A 16,742-nucleotide genomic window follows, 5' to 3' on the forward strand; every position below is an offset into this window, starting at 1 on the left:
TCGCAGCCTATGCTGTGGTCCCCGACTAATTTGACACGCACTGCATGCTAAGATTAACTTATAGTCTCAAGCCCTTGGATTTCAACCTAATGACGGATAATTTTAACTTAGGGACTTCGTTTGATCCTTGATTTTTAATCCCCGGTTAATTTAACCGACCAAGAAAATACCGTGGCTACTTATAGGCTCAACCCCCTAGATTTCAACCTATTGCCGCTAATTTCGATGTGGTGACTACATTTGAACCGAGATTTTCTAATTACATAGGCCCCGGCTAATTAGACCCGACCAATAAAATATCGTGCCTATGCTCAACTCCCGGGACATAAACATGGGTTATACCTAGTACAATGTAGATACGCAAGTACTGATACTCAGTAAATATATTAAGTATATTTGAAATACTGAGAGTTCATCCGGGTGAAGCTCTTGCTCATATATAAAGCGTCTATGAACCTTAATAGTCTACAATATAGGAGATCAGAGACAGATTTACGAATTTCGAATTTGGATTAAAACTACCATCAACAATGTGTTATTTTGTGAATTCTGGTACTCAATTATGATGCTTTAAACCTACTCTGAGACTTACTTTAGCAGATTATAAATCAAGATATAATTTTGTACATCTAACATTGACAACAAGCTTGAGATAGAAAAACTTGTGAGTTCAACTGAGCGATGCTCTAACACTAGCATTTCGGGTATGGTAACAAATATGTCGTTTTGTTTTGATAGATATTATCTGAGATTATTATACAATATATAACAACAAGAAATATTTCTCTCTATTAAATCTCTTGAGTTATTTCTTCGTACAAGCTTATACTCGTTCAACTTGATGCACCAATTCTATTTGACAAATGATGTCATATTCTAAGTTGGACATTAAAAAAACTATCTAATTGTGGAATGCAAAAAATATATCTCCACTAAGACAAACCAAGCCTCTGTACTCTTTTCTTTACTGTGATTCTACAATCTTGCAAAACTTAGTATAACACAATACAATTATGGACTTGAATTTTATTATGGTTTTTTTTTTTGTTTTTTTTTTGATAAAATCTTAACAAGAAAATCGTTATATACCGTATTTCTTGGGTAACTACTGGTGGCCTATACTTCTAGCCTTATTTTATTTGTTTGTTTCATGTGTATGTGTGTGTGTGCGCGGGGAGTGGGGGGGATTAATCTACCATCACAGATACAATATCAGGTAATATTTCTATGGTAAAATTGTGTTTCCCACTTCTCTCTACTTAGCGTCGCATGCCGACGATGAAAACAACAAAGAATGTCTATTCTGCCTCGAGGATTATCAGGATAAAGATGTTAAGAGCGTCATCCCTTCCTGCGGACATTCAACCCACAAGGATTGTTTACGGAAGCAATACATGGAACATAATTAAAAAAAAAAACTTGTCTTGTTTGTACAGTGCGCATCTCAGTAAACCCCCTAATATAAGTATATGTATAAATAAATAAATAAGTTACTTACAAAAAAAAAAAGTAGATAAATACATAAATAAAGAGTCATATGGTATTTATATACCATACTTCTTAGTATGAAATATAGCTACATGCTGGATTTACTATATAACTACATACTGGTAAAATATGGGTACTTCCTACGGTATATTTATAAATAAGTACTTTAGTTGATAAGTGGACTCAGTGTTGTTGGCAATAAGACTGACCGTCGATTTTTTTCAATATCAACAACATATATGAATTTCGATTGATCAATGGAGATTTGCTATGGAGAGATTTGATGTGGAATTTTGGGGAGAATTAAGGTTCAACATTTGATTAAGATCAAGCATGTTCGTCAATCTAGATGTTGGATTTCCATCTTCAATTGGAAGACTATTTTCATCCTCAAAGTACAACTTCTCCTTTGTATTTTGTTTTTTCATCAATAATCATTAGTTTTCTACTATTTTTTTCACTAAGACCTGTTGGCGTTGATTCTTGGTGTTCTTAAGCTTAAACATGTGTGTTCAACTAATACAAGTCAGTGAAGATTTAATCCTCTCAACCAATTTAATATTGAATAATTCTTTTTGGTGAATGTCAACCGTTACACAAATTCAAGTGCTTAAATGCTTATTTTCAACTACTCTTCTCAGTATTTCCTTCAGCTCAGTCCTCATCTCTTTGGTGTTGCAAATCTTGTGTGCACGAATAATTGAGAATCTTATCTTATACTAATATAATGAAAAGAGCTCTTTTTGGTAAGAGACCCCCTAAATTACTTAGTTGTCCTTTTTTTTTATATTTACAGAAATGCCATTATTTTAAAAATAGATCAAAATTCTTAAAAACTTAATATCATTCAAAATATATACTGAATTTTTATAAAATTTATATATTTGAAAAGATATTTTAATTATCTACGTAACGACTACAAATAAGAATAGCAAATTTTTGTTTTTACGCAAAAATAAAATAAAAAATCATTGCTTTCAAATTTAGTTTTGTCGGATGAGCGAAATTCAAGCATGTGCATCGCACATGTGTTCTTACTAGTATATATAAATATTTGAAGTTGATTTTTATTTTGGTATTGGTTATGATTGGAGTTTTGTTTGTTGGTGACTCTGTATATGCTTGTGTGTGCAGCCTGTTATATATTTTTTCTTTACTAGTTTGGTTGTTGTGTGGTTGAATAATACAAGGAGTTTTAAAAGTATTTTTTTAAGTGGATTCATGCAATGTGAGTATTCAATTCTTTAATCTGTTTATAGTATGTTGGTGTCTATTTTGCCAGAGACGTGGTTAGTGTAGCTTTCAGTATGGTGTTGAGTAAAGGGTTGCAGTTGCAGTTGTGTTGGTACACTAGAGAGAAGAATAATCATTGTTGGTGTTGAATCTTTGTTATGAGCGTGTTTGTCTTTGATGCAAATGTTGGTAATTACTTCATTTGTTTTATTGCTGGAGCTTTAAGATGAAGTTGTTGCCCAATATGTTCTGCACTTGGTGGTTCAAGACAAGAGTGCATGTATATTACCCGTTTAACCGTTAAATGAAGATTAATTTTATTTTATAAGTAAGTTTTCCATTAACCCTTACTTTTGGCTCAACAATCCAAATAAGAGATATGTTATTTCGTTTAACTAAAGATTTTAATTTATCAAAGTCCTTTTATATTTTCAAACCCCTAATATCCTAAAAAAATACACTTTGAAGATTTTGGGTTAAGGGGTTGTGGAACTTCCTTATTCATTCGTACCTTTTTTACAAAAGTTCTAATAGCATTTATAGTGATTGGTACAAAAACTAGCTTAACAATTTCAGGAGGTTTCTTCTTAACCTTCCTAGTACTTTAAACTACATGGACAGATTTCCAGGGCTATGAAAACCTGTGATACTGCTGAAGGATAATCCACAAGCATATGAAGTTTTACAATATTAATATCTCGCAAAATTGCTTTAGCCGCAGAGCCGTTTCTTAGTCTAAAAGGGTCTTGTTGCGAATTTTGTCATAAGGCCTTTTATAAGGTCAATTTTTCCCCGATATTTGATAATAACAATAAAAAAAAAAGTATTGCCAATTATCGGTGTTTATTTGTAAATATATTTATTTTAATACTTATTTGTAAAATTATAATCCGTGATGCACAAAAAGATCTTACACTAAACGAAGGTGGTAACACATACTTCAAAGAATAAAAAAACTATAAAATAAGAATTTTTTTATCGATATCCACCAACAAGAACAAGAAGACGTTGATTAATATTTACACTTAAGAATATAACAGTGCCGGATCCAACAATTGTAATCGAATTAGGTGAAGCAGTATGATCCATAATTAGTCGTGAATTATGGTAAATTTATTTTTTATTTTTAAGAAAAAATAGAACTAAGTTGATATATATATATACATACTAGGGCTCAACCCGTGCCGTGATGTTTTGTCTCTAATACGATGGTGTTCACATTCATTTTGCTTAATTTTTTCGTGGTAATAATTTTGAAATTCAAATAGATTTTGGCAAGAAAAATAATGGGTTACCTGATCTTTTTATTTTAGTTAAGCATGTTATTTCAATTTATTATCTGGCCGGAGTAATAATAATGTCCCAGCATGAAAATAAAAAAATAGATATATATTCCCCATTTACTAATCCATCCCACCAGATTTTAATTTCAAAAAGAATATTTCAGCTAACAGGAAATATACCTAAACTGCCAATCCTACCCCATGACGTTTATGAATACATGGGTTCCAAAATTATTGATAACTAAGGCTCTACGGAGTGAAGCAAAAACCCATAATATTTTCTCTACTATAGATAAACACTATCATTTATTTATTTATTTTGCAAAAGCAAGAGTTATAAAAATGAAGAACCCTTGGCTATTGAGAATCAAAACATGTGTAAGATATACATGTGTAAGCTGAAAAAATAAACTTACAAAAGTATATCATAACTTGTGTAAGATTCTTCCACAATCATATTGATAACATAAAATTGAACAAATCCGTGGATGAAAAAAAATGTCGCATCAACTATGTTGAGTAGTGCATGAGTGGTGTTCTCACATCTAGTGTTACTCAAGTAATTTGGAACAATAAAGAACATAGTCATATTGATATTTGTATCTATATAAATTATACTAACCTTCTGAAGAAAAATTATTAGTTTCAAAGTAGAGCTAACCCAAACTTTTGTCGCCTTCAATTCGTAGAACACACAATGGGTTTAATAGGCCTTGAGATTAAACAAATACCCCAACATTAATCAAATAATGTCTACAAATCCGGGATCGAAACAAAGTGCTAACGGGAAAAATGAGAGACTAACATCAGCATTACAAAGAGAATACCCTATATGTATCAAACATGTATTCAAATTAAAAAGTCATCAACTTAACACAAAAATATAAAAGTACCCAACTTAAATCAATACTTGCATAAAAAACTTATAGTAGAATATCATAATTATTAAATACCGTTAAAATCACTATTAGATATTTAATTGCATGCCTCATTAAAAATTACGATACGACGAAATCACCAAATTGATCTGTAGAAATTTCACTGTATATATAGCAATTCAGAGAAGTTGACACTGCTGGTGATGCGATCCATCTAAGTGTCGTTCGATTGATTTTTTATAGAAGGTTGTGGTTTTTATTGGAGAAACCGAGAGGGAGCGTTTCATTATATTCATTATCACTCAGAAATCCAAGATCTGCTTACGAATCTTAATACAACCGTAGATTTCTCTATTGGAGGGAAAATCTTGATACTAAATATGTAATTTTAGAATTTATTATATAAGGTAATATCCCATTGTTTTTTTTCTTCATAATTGTCATGTATTTTAACCAAGTTTATATTAGCATTAAGCGATCAACCACATTTCTACTTTATAGTGTTACCCTTTTGTCGCGGCACATAATTAACATAATAATTACTAAATTGGGGCATCAAGTGGATACACATGTGAGAAATCAATTTGAATCCATTCTTCTTCAATTTAATGAAGTGGCACCTAAATTGGGTTTTTGCTTTCGAAATTCTGGTTGTAATATGAATGAGGTTATTCTTGATTCGATGAAAAGGCATCTCATTGCTTTTGACAAGGAAATATGATTTTAGGGTTTATTTTGGAATGATTTTATGTTTTTATTAATGGATAAAAATTTCATCTGTTGGAATGTGCGTGGTCTCAATGATTTGCATAAAAGAGATATTATTAAGAGAAAAGTGAGGAAATGGAAGCCAATAATTTTAGTTTTATGTGAAACAAAGCTTCAACAATGTTCTGATTCTTTGGTTAATCAAATTTGGGGAAGTAATAATGTAAAATGGGTTGATTCTCCATCTCAAGGGAGATCTGGTGGAATTCTTTGTATGTGGGATGATTCAAAAATTAATGTTATAGACACTCTTATTGGTCCCTATTCCATTAGTTTACATTGTTGTTTACCTTCAAGCAGTTTTGAATGGATGATTACTGGTGTATACGCACACCCAAATCCTAATGAAATAATTTTTTTTTGGAGGGAGTTGGAGGAAGCTAGAGGTTTATGAAATTTTCCATGGGTATTAGGAGGTGACTTTAATGAAATCAGATTCAACCATGAAAGATCTTTTGGTAGTGACCCCTACTAGGGGTATGTACATATTTAATAAGTTTATTTCTGATCATAAACTTATCGATTTACCGTTAAATGAGGCTACATATACCTGGAGTAATAGTCAATTGCAGATTATAAGAAGCAGGATTGATAGATTCTTGATTACGGCTGATTGGGAGTCTCATTTTCCTTCTGATACTCAAATGGCTTTAGCAAGACCATGGTCTAATCACTGTCCCATTGCATTTTTATGTGATGGTGTTCTTACAGGACCAAGCCCTTTTCGCTTTGAGGTATTTTGGATAACTCGTCCTTTATTCTTTTCTTTGATGCAATCGTGGTGGGATTCCTTTTCTTTTGTTGGTAGTGCAGGTTATGTTCTGTGTAAGAAGCTGTAGAGTTTGAAGTTAAAGTTGAAATCTTGGGCCAAGGAAGAATTTGGTCACGTGGATAGGCAGCTGGAGGATTTGGAGGAAATCTTTGTGCAACTGGATGCGGAGGAGGATGCTAATAATGGGCTTTCCGAAGTTCGGTGGAATTTAAGGCTAAAAGCAAGACAAGATTATTGCAATCTCATTACTTTAGAAGCAGAGCTAATGTGTATAATATGCAATGTGACGATAAGAATACCAAGTATTTTCACAAAATTGCGTATGATAAAAGGAGAAGAAATTTCATTGCCAAACTCAATGTGAATGGTCATATGATAGATGATCAAACTAAAATTAAAGCAGGTATTGTTGATTTTTTCAAAAATGTTTTTCAAGATCAGGCTCATTCAAGACCTGCAATGGATGGTCTCAATTTCAAGTCAATCCCAGCTGATTTAGGTGAGTGGTTGGAAAGAGATATTGATGAAGAGGAAGTCGTTAATGCAATAAAGTTGTTGGGTAAAAATAAGTCCCCTAGACCAGATGGTTATCCCATCGCATTCTACCAACAAACTTGGAGTATTATTAGAATCAACGTAATGAAGGCGTTTGCTGAGCTTCAAAATAAAGGGTTTCCCGATTGGCGGCTTAAAAATACATTTATAGCTCTCATTTCTAAGAAGGATTCAGTGGAAGAAATCAAGGATCCGCGTCCTATCAGTCTTGTTAATGGCGTCTACAAAATTCTTTCTAAAGTTTTGGCAGAGAGATTCAAGGTTTCGTTGCCCCATGTGATTTCTCAACATCATTATGCTTTTATAAAGTAAAGACAGATTTTGGATGGGGTAATTATATCTAATGAGTTGATCGACTCAAGATTGAAGAGCAAGGTTCCTGGATTGTTGTGTAAAATTAATTTTGAAAAGCGTTTGATCATGTTAATTGGCAATTTTTAGACAATGCACTAGAAAAGATGGGTTATGGTTCGAAGTGGAGAAGATGGGTGCAATGTTGTGTGGAACATGTGAGGTTTTCAGTTCTTATAAATGGTAGTTCAGAGGGTTATTTCAAGAGTAATAAGGGTATTAGGCATGGCGATCGTCTATAACCCTTTTTGTTTCTTATTGTTGGTGGAGCCTTATCTGCTATGATGCTTAAAGCACAAGAGGATGGTTATCTCAGCGGCTTTCAGGTTTCTCCCAATTGAACTAAGGTAAGTCATCTACAATTTGAAGATGACACCTTAATATTCTTAGACATTAATATTGAGCAGGTTAAGCTTCTAAGAATTTTTCTTCTTTGTTTCGAATTACTTACTGGACTTCATATCAATTTTGCAAAGAGTCGCATGTTTGTGGTTGACTATGAAGGGGACATGTCTCTTTTCACTTCTCTTTTGGGATGCTACAACTCTACTCTACTTACTACTTATCTTGGTCTGCCGCTTGGTGATAAGTATAAAGGAATCCATAAGTGGGACAAGATTGTTGATAGGTTCACTGCCAAGCTAGCTGGATGGAAGAGACCTTTTTTGTCAGGAGCCGGTAAGATTGTCCTTATTAAAAGTGTTTTACCTAGTCTTCCGGTTTATTTTATGTCGTTGTTTGAGATGCCAAAAGCCATTGAGTTAAAGCTCGAAAGAATAATGAGGAAGTTTCTTTGGAATAATAGAACTGGAAGTAGAAAAATTCATTTGGTGGGATAAGGTCTGTCGGAAAAAACATCTTGGCGGACTTTGGATTAAGAAATTGAAATGTATGAATGATGCTCTCTTAGTTAAATGGTTGTGGAGATATGCCAAGGAGATTGATGCTTTGTGGAGAAAGATTGTTCATGAGAAATACGATGCAAATGATACATTTTGGCTGTCTAACTGTCCTAAAGGAAATTTTGGTACTTCTGTTTGGAAGGGGATAATGTTAAGAAAAAACTTTTTCATCAAGAATATCAGATTTAAAGTTAACAATGGAGCTAAAACAAGATTCTGAGAGGATGCTTGGGTTTTAAACGAACCATTGAACATTTTATTTCCAAACTTATATGCTGCTGTCCGTTCTAAATTTTCTTCTGTCGCAGAAATTTGTAATGGCTCGGCTACAGAAATTATTAATAAGATGCAGGCTCCAAGATGACTTCCTATTGCGGCTAGAGGAGAATTGGAAATAATCTCTGATTGTATTGCAGAGTACAACATTCAAAGTCACCATGAAGATGTTTTGCAATGGTCATTGTCTCCTAAGAATCACTTTACTGTCAAATCAGGCTATGCGAAGTTGGAAGAAACATCATTTGACATATTGGATAATGATATTGGAGATGATTTTAATTTCATTTGGAGGCAGAAATATCCCCCCAAAGTGGCGTTTTTATCTGGTGTATGTTTCATCGTCGTTTACCAACAAGAGATTCTCTCATTCAAAAAGGTATTAGTACCCCAGCAACTTGTGTTTTCAATGATAAGGATGAAGCTGCAAAACATTAATTTTTGCATTGCAGTTATGTGAGTGAATTATGGGTCACTTGAAGGAAATGAAGCTGCAGTTTGATATACCAGACGATATTTCTACTGCGACTTTATCCTGGCAGATTTCTCATTTAGATGATCAGAAGAAGAACTTATGGAATTTGATTGCTGCTGCTATTATGTGGTGTACGTGGAAGGAACGTAATTCTTGCATCTTTACTTCAAAGGAACACAATGTTGCTCATACCATTCGCATGATAAAGTATGTTTTGTTTCAATGGGATCTAAGTTTTAAGGATTTTGAAGACGTCTCTTTTAATACTGTTGTTGAGAATTGGTTTAGTGTTTATTTCGAACCACCTTAGTTTTAGAGTTTTTTGGGATCTTTGTTTTTCAGGATCTCTTTTTCTCTTCTATTTTATATTTATTTCCTCCCTCTTTGGGTGGGTATAATCCTTTTGTACTCCCCTTTTGATCTAATAAAATCTTCGTTATCGATCAATTTTTTTTATTACTCACCAATACCCGTCAACACCACAAAACCACCAGATATCACTTATTTGTCCACCACCACCGTTGCCCATCCATCGTATAAAATTTGGTACACTTCTAACTTTTAATCCCAGACATCATATGTAAAGTTTAGGTTGAGCAGACTTGGGTCGTCAATTAATTTATTCAGCTATATGTTTTTTGTTAATACCGAAAACCATGCGTACAAATGGTTACCAAAGATAGCAGCGGTACCATTTGATCCAATGAGCATGATCATTTTAATTGTCTTATATGATTTGGTATCATCCCAAAAATATTTGTTACCCGCCTTTATTAATCATGTCATAAACAACCAACTATATTTTTGACAATACAATGTTACCCGTCCTGTATTTTTTTATTATTATTTTTGATTCAAAAAGAAAAAAAACAATACCACCACCATTAAAACCATCCACCGCTGCTATTTCTTCCTCCAAAACTAATGTTACCGCCTCCAACACTTACTAACGCCCGCCACCGCTTCCACTACCTACTACATCTTCTACTACCACTGCCACCACTAATATCTATTGAAATAATTTTTATCAAAATTATTTATTGATGGAAATATGTATTAATATATTAATTAAGGGACATTTATGATATAATCATTTATTATGAGAAACTAATGAGACACCAATTAAATAAAACACGTATACTAATATTTAAGTTGAACAAATCATGTGTAAAGTTTAGGTTGAGCAAACTTGGGTCGTCAATTGATCTATTCAACTATATGTTTTTTTGTTAATACCGAAAATCGTGCATACAAATGGTTACCAAAGATAGCAGTGGTATCATTTGATCCAATGAGCATGATCATTTTAATTGTCTTATATGATTTGATGTCATCCCCGAAATATTTGTTACCCTCCTTTATTAATCATGTCATAAACAACCAACTATATTTTTGACAATACAATATTACCCGTCAACAACACAGATAGAAGTTCTTCTAAATGGTTCTCCATGTCAATCTTTTCATCCTACAAGAGGACTAAGACAAGGAGATCATTTATCTCCTTATCTTTTCATTGTGGCAATGGAGGCTCTCTCAAGGAAACTAGCTTTCTGTGAACAAGAAAAGATTATCTCAGGAGTCAAAATTGCTAGGAGAGCTCCAAAAATTAATCATCTTTTATTTGCTGATGATTGCTTGTTTTTTGCAAAAGCAAATATGGATCAAACTAGTAAATTACTGGACATCATTGAAGAGTTTAGTAACTGCTCATGGCAAGTTATTAACTTCAACAAATCTTCAGTTTACTTCAGTAACAATGTACGTCCTTCAACTGGTATACTTCAAGTTCATATCATGGACCCTAAAGAGAAGTATTTAGGGCTTCCTTTTTTCATTGGCAGGAATAAGAAAATCCCCTTTTCTGCCTTAGCTGAGAAGATGGATAAAAGACTATCTAAATGGAACTCTACTAATCTTTCAGAGCCAGAAAGGACATTTATGGTTAAACATGTTCTAAATGTCATTCCTGTTCATCATATGATTTCATTTAAACTACCTGATCAAACCATTAAAAATCTAAATTTTATACATGGTAAATTTTGGAGAAGAAAAGACTCAAATAGGGAGCAATTATTTCTTGGTCCAACTTAAGTAGAGATAAAGAAGAAGGGGGTCTTGGATTCAGGGATTTGGAATGTTTTAACAAAGCTCTACTTGTTAAATCTGCTTGGAGGCTTTGCACAAAAAGTGGATATTTGTGGTCTAAAGCTATGGGTGCTAAATACTATCCTAATTGAGACATTTTTGAATATACAATTAAAGATGATTCTTCTTATGCCTGGAGAAGTATTTCTTCTCAAATTCAGTTTATCAAAGATAACAGTAGCTGGAATCTTGGCAATGGTGAATTAATTAGGATCTGGAAAGATGTTTGGATCCCTGGTCTTCAAGTTCCTCCTGAACCAAAGATTAATGCAGTCAATCCTTCTTCTTATGTCCTGGTCAAAGAGTTATTTATTCATGAAACAAACAGTTGGAATATTGGTTTCTTGAATGACATCTTCTCTCCGGAATTAGCATCTATCATTGCAGGTCTCTCAATTCACATCAGGAAGACAACTTAATATGGAGGTTAGAGAAAAATGGTTTCTTCACAGTTAAATCTGCTTACAAGAAACTGTATTTGGATGCTCATGGCCAATCAGACATTTCTGAAGAGATGAAGAAGATTCTTAAACTCATGTGGAAGCTTCCAGTCCTTCATAGAATAAAGCATTTTGTCTGGAAATGTTTGCGCGACATTCTCCCTACAAAAGTCAGAACTCGTTGTTATGTTTCTCATGCAGATTTAGGTTGTCCTATGTGTGAATCTGCTAAGGAGACTGCTTCTCATATCAACTTGCACTGCAACTATTCTAGAACTGTATGGTTTGGAGGGCAGGTTTACAGTTTGATGCTCAATGCATAATTAGCACAGAAATTGCTAACTGGATTCAACAACATAACCAGGGTCTTATCAATACTAAGACCATTATCAGGAGACTGGTGACTGCATGGGCAATATGGAAGGAGAGGTGTTCTTTGATCTTTGATAACAAGTGCTTGAATCCGCAGGAACTTGTCATCAGAATTCAACATATAACTATGGACAACATAGGAAATAGATTAAAACCATCACGTAAATTAGTCTCACGAGAAATCAGAGCTAACTTAAAATGGGTTCCTCTTGTTCATGGATGCTATACTGTTAACTTAGATGGCTCTTTTGATTATTCTACAAAACATGCAGGACTGGACTAATTATTCGAAATTCTGCAGGTACTGCAAGAGGAGCAAAATGTTGTTTTGTTGAACACGCACTCCGGAGCACGCTGAGGGGTTAGCATTATGGGAAGCTGTGAAGTGGATTGGACAACTAAAGTTGGAGGCTGTCAATTTCGAAACAAATTCTATTATCCTAGTTGAAGTTATAACTAAAGGCCAATACAACATTAATTGGAAATTTCATAATTTCATTAGGGATATCATTCTATGTTTTAAAAATTTTAAGAACTGGAAATGTTATTTTATTCCTTTGTGGCAGACATTCTAGCTAAAACAGCTCATACTGAGAAGCTGTCAAGAGAATGGTCTGATCACCCTCCTAGATGTATTATTGATCAAATCCTTCTTGACATGAGGGGTTGATTTTCTCTTAATGAATTTTCTTCGTATCAAAAAAAAAAAAAAATACAATGTTACCCGTCCTGTAATATTTTTTAATTATTATTTTTGGATTTTTTTTATTTTTATAGATTATTAAAATTTAAAACTTATACAAAGCCTTTAGTTGGTAACCTAGCAACAAGCTGAAAAAAACCAATACCACCACCATTAAAACCATCCACCGCTGCTATTTTTTCCTCCAAAACTAATGTTACCGCCTCCACCACTTACTAACACCCGCTACCGCTTCCACCACTTACTAACATCCGCTACCGCTTCCACCACCTACTACTTCTTCTACTACCATTTCACCACTAATATCTATTGAAATATTTTTTATCAAAATTATTTGTTGATGGAAATATGTATTAATATATTAATTAAGGGACACTTATGATGTAATCATTTATTACGAGAAATTAATGAGACACAAATTAAATAAAACACTTATACTAATATTTAAGTTGAACAAACATGACCGTAGATTTATCTTCTCTCTGGACAAATCTGGACCACCACTTACATAAACAAGCTTAGCAAAACTGTGTTTTGTACTATTGATATATATGTATATATGAAGTCGAGCAATAACTAATTGATATTTTAGTGGATTGATTGCTTTGGTAGCACCCAAAGGTAGGGCTGCACAACGGGTAGGGTGAGTAGGATATGGCCTATTTCGCCACCCTACCCGCTGACTGGAGGGTAAGAAATTTTTTACTCGCCACCCTACCCGGCACTAAACGGGTAAAGTCCTACCCGACCCATTAATTGGCGGGTCGGGTAGGATAGGGTAACGGGTATAACCGTTTTTTTTTTTTTTTTTTTTTTAGTTTTCTATATTCTGGATTTTCTGGTTACTAGTTACTACCTTGACTGTGTATACAAAAAATGCTTCCCAAAAAACAAAAATGAAATCTTGCAACAACACAGCAAATAAGAGGAAATAAGAGCCATCCTCTTCGATTTCTAACTTTGATTTCTAATTATTGAGAAACAAACTGGATTTTCAATTTAGGGTTCTGGGAGTTTCTGTGTAGAGAGGAGAAGTATGAAGAGATGAAACGAAAATGAATTTAGTTTTTAGGTTGAGTTGATTAATAAAAAACCAACGAAAAAGATGATCAATAATAGAAAGATCAACGACTACTAACGGTTGTTAGATAAATAGGCGGGTAGGCGGGTAGGGTAGGATAATTTCGAGCTTTACCCGTCACCCTACCCATCTAACGGCGGTTAAGAAAATATTTACCCGTTACCCTACCCGCCAAGTGGGTAGGATAGGATACGGTTAAAACATTGGCGGGTAGGGTAGGATTGACGGATATGGGTAGGGTATGTGCACCCCTACCCAAAGGTCATACCTTCGAGTCTTGCTTCAACGACGAATGATTTCTCGCAAAATATTTAAAATAATTACTTCTAAATCTATATATAGTACATTATAAACTAAATATATAAATAAATACTTGTGAATTTATATCAAACTTTTTGACACAACCAGTTAATCCCCTGAAATTGTCATTTTTCCGAAGGTAGTAATCCCACCTGAAATTGTCTTTTCTTATCGGAGGTAGGTTCTTTACAACGCTAAAACGCAGCAGCGCAACAAAATGGCGATCAAGCAGTCGATGAAGGGAAGCAAAAGGCATGGAAGGTCATAACTATAGCTAAATCTTGAGTTGAAGCAGTCAGAAATGACATATCTTCGTATTGTGAGAAATTCTTCTTTTCTAGTTCCTCTTTCTTCAACTTTGAAAGATAATTCAACTAAATGAGCAATACTGCAACATAAGGGGCTTGTTAAGCTGATTCTAAGCAAAGTTTTCAAGTGGATTGTCTCTACAAGTCCTTCATTCATACCAAAAAATATTTAAGGAACATCTCTGAGATTGAAATCATAGATGTCTTTGGCTGGAACTTATTGGTCTTTGACAAGAGGAATGACTAGATAAATGTAATAAGGTATACTAATTTTCATGGTGAGTTTATTAGACTTTTAGCCCATGAGATAATTTATACAATATGGATCTTGTTTTCCCTGTAGCGAATCAATACCAAAGATGGAAGCCAATAGTGGTAGCTTTGAAAAAGGAAATTTCCTGGAATAGAAATCTAGTTCCTTCATAAGGTGGGGAACGTAATCTTTGAACATGAAATTGGCTTCAAGTTAAAGGTTGTTGGTCTCAGGCAGTGGTGATTTAAACTTCTATGAATAAAAATGCTTTTTTCTTCTAAACCTTTGTAGATGCCAGAACTAGAATGTTAAAAACAGGGTCTTGGGAATTCGAAGGGATGATCATCCATTTATGTCCATGGTGGGCATCCATTAATTCCATCCCCACTTCACCCTCTTTAGCGTCACCTCAAGATCAGCCAATTTGGATTAAGATAAAAGGGGTTCCATTCCACTTGTGGAGTTCTAAAATCTTTTTATAAATATTGGATAATTTTTTGGTTGTATGGAGTAAGAAAACTGAAAGTTAGGGATGGCGTTTTTTTTTAAATCAATGGCTCTCTAGGACTCTCTCAAAAAACATTATGCTATTTTGAAACAAATTATCATGGAAAGATATGGCACTCAAGTTTCAAGATACCCTTTTCAAATATGTCACTTAAATCTGGAGAGGATACATGATCAGTCAGAGAGATTTGAGAACAAAGTTATACCTAAAAAGAAAGATATAGTTGGCGGAAATGCAAATGGTTTTATATGATAATATAATTTATCCTTTTTAGTGCTGAGATAAGTGCAGGTAAAGTGGACCTAGCCATTGTGTCAATATATCAGGATTTCTTCTAGGTTCATTCTCGGTAAACCTAGTATTTTTCTTTGGGAATTCTCTTGCAAACCTAACATTTTCATTTGGGGAATTTGTTTGGGTGCCCAGAACTTTTGCTGGAGATATTCGTACATTTACCTTTTCGTCGAAAAAAGAGAGAAACAACAACTTTCGGATGTCTTTTTTTTTTTTATCAGATAGCCGGGGTTAAGGGACCCTGCCCCACGAAACAGAAAATCAAAACAAAAAAAAATAGAAAAACAAAACAAAACAACTAGCTATGGGGATATAATTTTCCTCCTGTATCCTTCCTGATAATCTCACAAAACTTAGGAGAATAGTCCTCAACCCCTACGTCAACCCATTTGATAGGGGAATGGTATCTCGCCAATAGATCTATACCCATATTAGTTTCCTTGTAAACATGAAAAATCTTTAAAACCTCAAAGAAAGATCACAATATTTCCACCCTTCTCCAAATTTGAATCAAATTCCAAGAAGGAGTATAGTCCTTCTTTTTAAGTAAGAAGTATATAAACATAGAATCAATGGCTAAACGAACTTTCCTGATACCTCTTACAATGGCCAGACTTAAACCAAGCTCAACACCTAGGAGTTCATGAGCATTAACACAAATTGCAGATCCACCTCCCTTAGCAGCAACAAATAACTGCACCAGAACTTACTCTCAAAACTGCACCCCACCCAACAATAAGGAACTTTTTCGAACCATCAACATTAATCATAATAAAATCATTCTTGGGAGAAAGCCAAGGCCTCTATATAATAGAATGTAAAACAAAGTCACAACTAACTCTAAGACCTTCCATAAAATATCTAGAATAGAGAGAATCCTCTACCTTGCAGGAGGTTGAAAGCACTTTGATTCTCACATCAGAAAAAATAGAACACCTTACCTGATCAGTTGAAAAATACCTACTTTTAAAAATTATATTATTTCTCTCTATCCACACATGACATACAAAGCAGTTCAAAATGAGTTTCTTAATTCTAGAAGAGGGCTATTATTGGGGCGTCACACTCCCATAGAGGGGCTTCACTTGGATTCCTAGTGACTAAAAAGTCGGTTATGGGGTATCTTTGATGTTATAGTAAATGTCTAAATTACCCCCCATCTAAATCTAACATTAAAACCAAAACTTAATTTTAATTCAAAAATCTGCTATTCTTCTTCTAAACTTTCCTTCCTTCGTCGACCATAAATCTCTATCTTTTTTCGTCTTCAATTAATTGGGGATTCGAAAAACTTATAATCGTCGATTGAAATCTATATTAACGATGCAGAAGTCAATTAATTAAGTTTGAAATT

At 33.9% G+C, this 16,742-nt stretch overlaps 1 protein-coding gene across 1 annotated transcript; it reads left to right on the plus strand.

Moving 5' to 3' along the window:
* The first annotated feature begins 6,093 nt into the window (after positions 1–6,093).
* Positions 6,094–8,167, plus strand: LOC113312636. Its single transcript, XM_026561374.1, has 6 exons — positions 6,094–6,384; positions 6,490–6,691; positions 6,802–7,285; positions 7,419–7,486; positions 7,599–7,654; positions 7,736–8,167. The coding sequence occupies exons 1-6, from the start codon at positions 6,094–6,096 to the stop codon at positions 8,165–8,167; spliced, it is 1,533 nt and encodes a 510-aa protein (XP_026417159.1).
* The last annotated feature ends 8,575 nt before the right edge of the window (positions 8,168–16,742 follow it).

Source organism: Papaver somniferum, chromosome 9 (genome assembly GCF_003573695.1).
Source record: "Papaver somniferum cultivar HN1 chromosome 9, ASM357369v1, whole genome shotgun sequence".
Classification (NCBI taxonomy): domain Eukaryota; kingdom Viridiplantae; phylum Streptophyta; class Magnoliopsida; order Ranunculales; family Papaveraceae; genus Papaver; species Papaver somniferum.

Bases quoted from the DNA above. Each gene is read 5' to 3' on its own strand.
- LOC113312636 (XM_026561374.1), top strand. From the start codon at position 6,094: ATGAAAGATCTTTTGGTAGTGACCCCTACTAGGGGTATGTACATATTT. The intron at 7,487-7,598 runs GTGAGGTTTTCA...TTGTTGGTGGAG, and splicing joins TGCAATGTTGTGTGGAACAT to CCTTATCTGCTATGATGCTT. The intron at 7,655-7,735 runs GTTTCTCCCAAT...AATATTGAGCAG, and splicing joins GTTATCTCAGCGGCTTTCAG to GTTAAGCTTCTAAGAATTTT.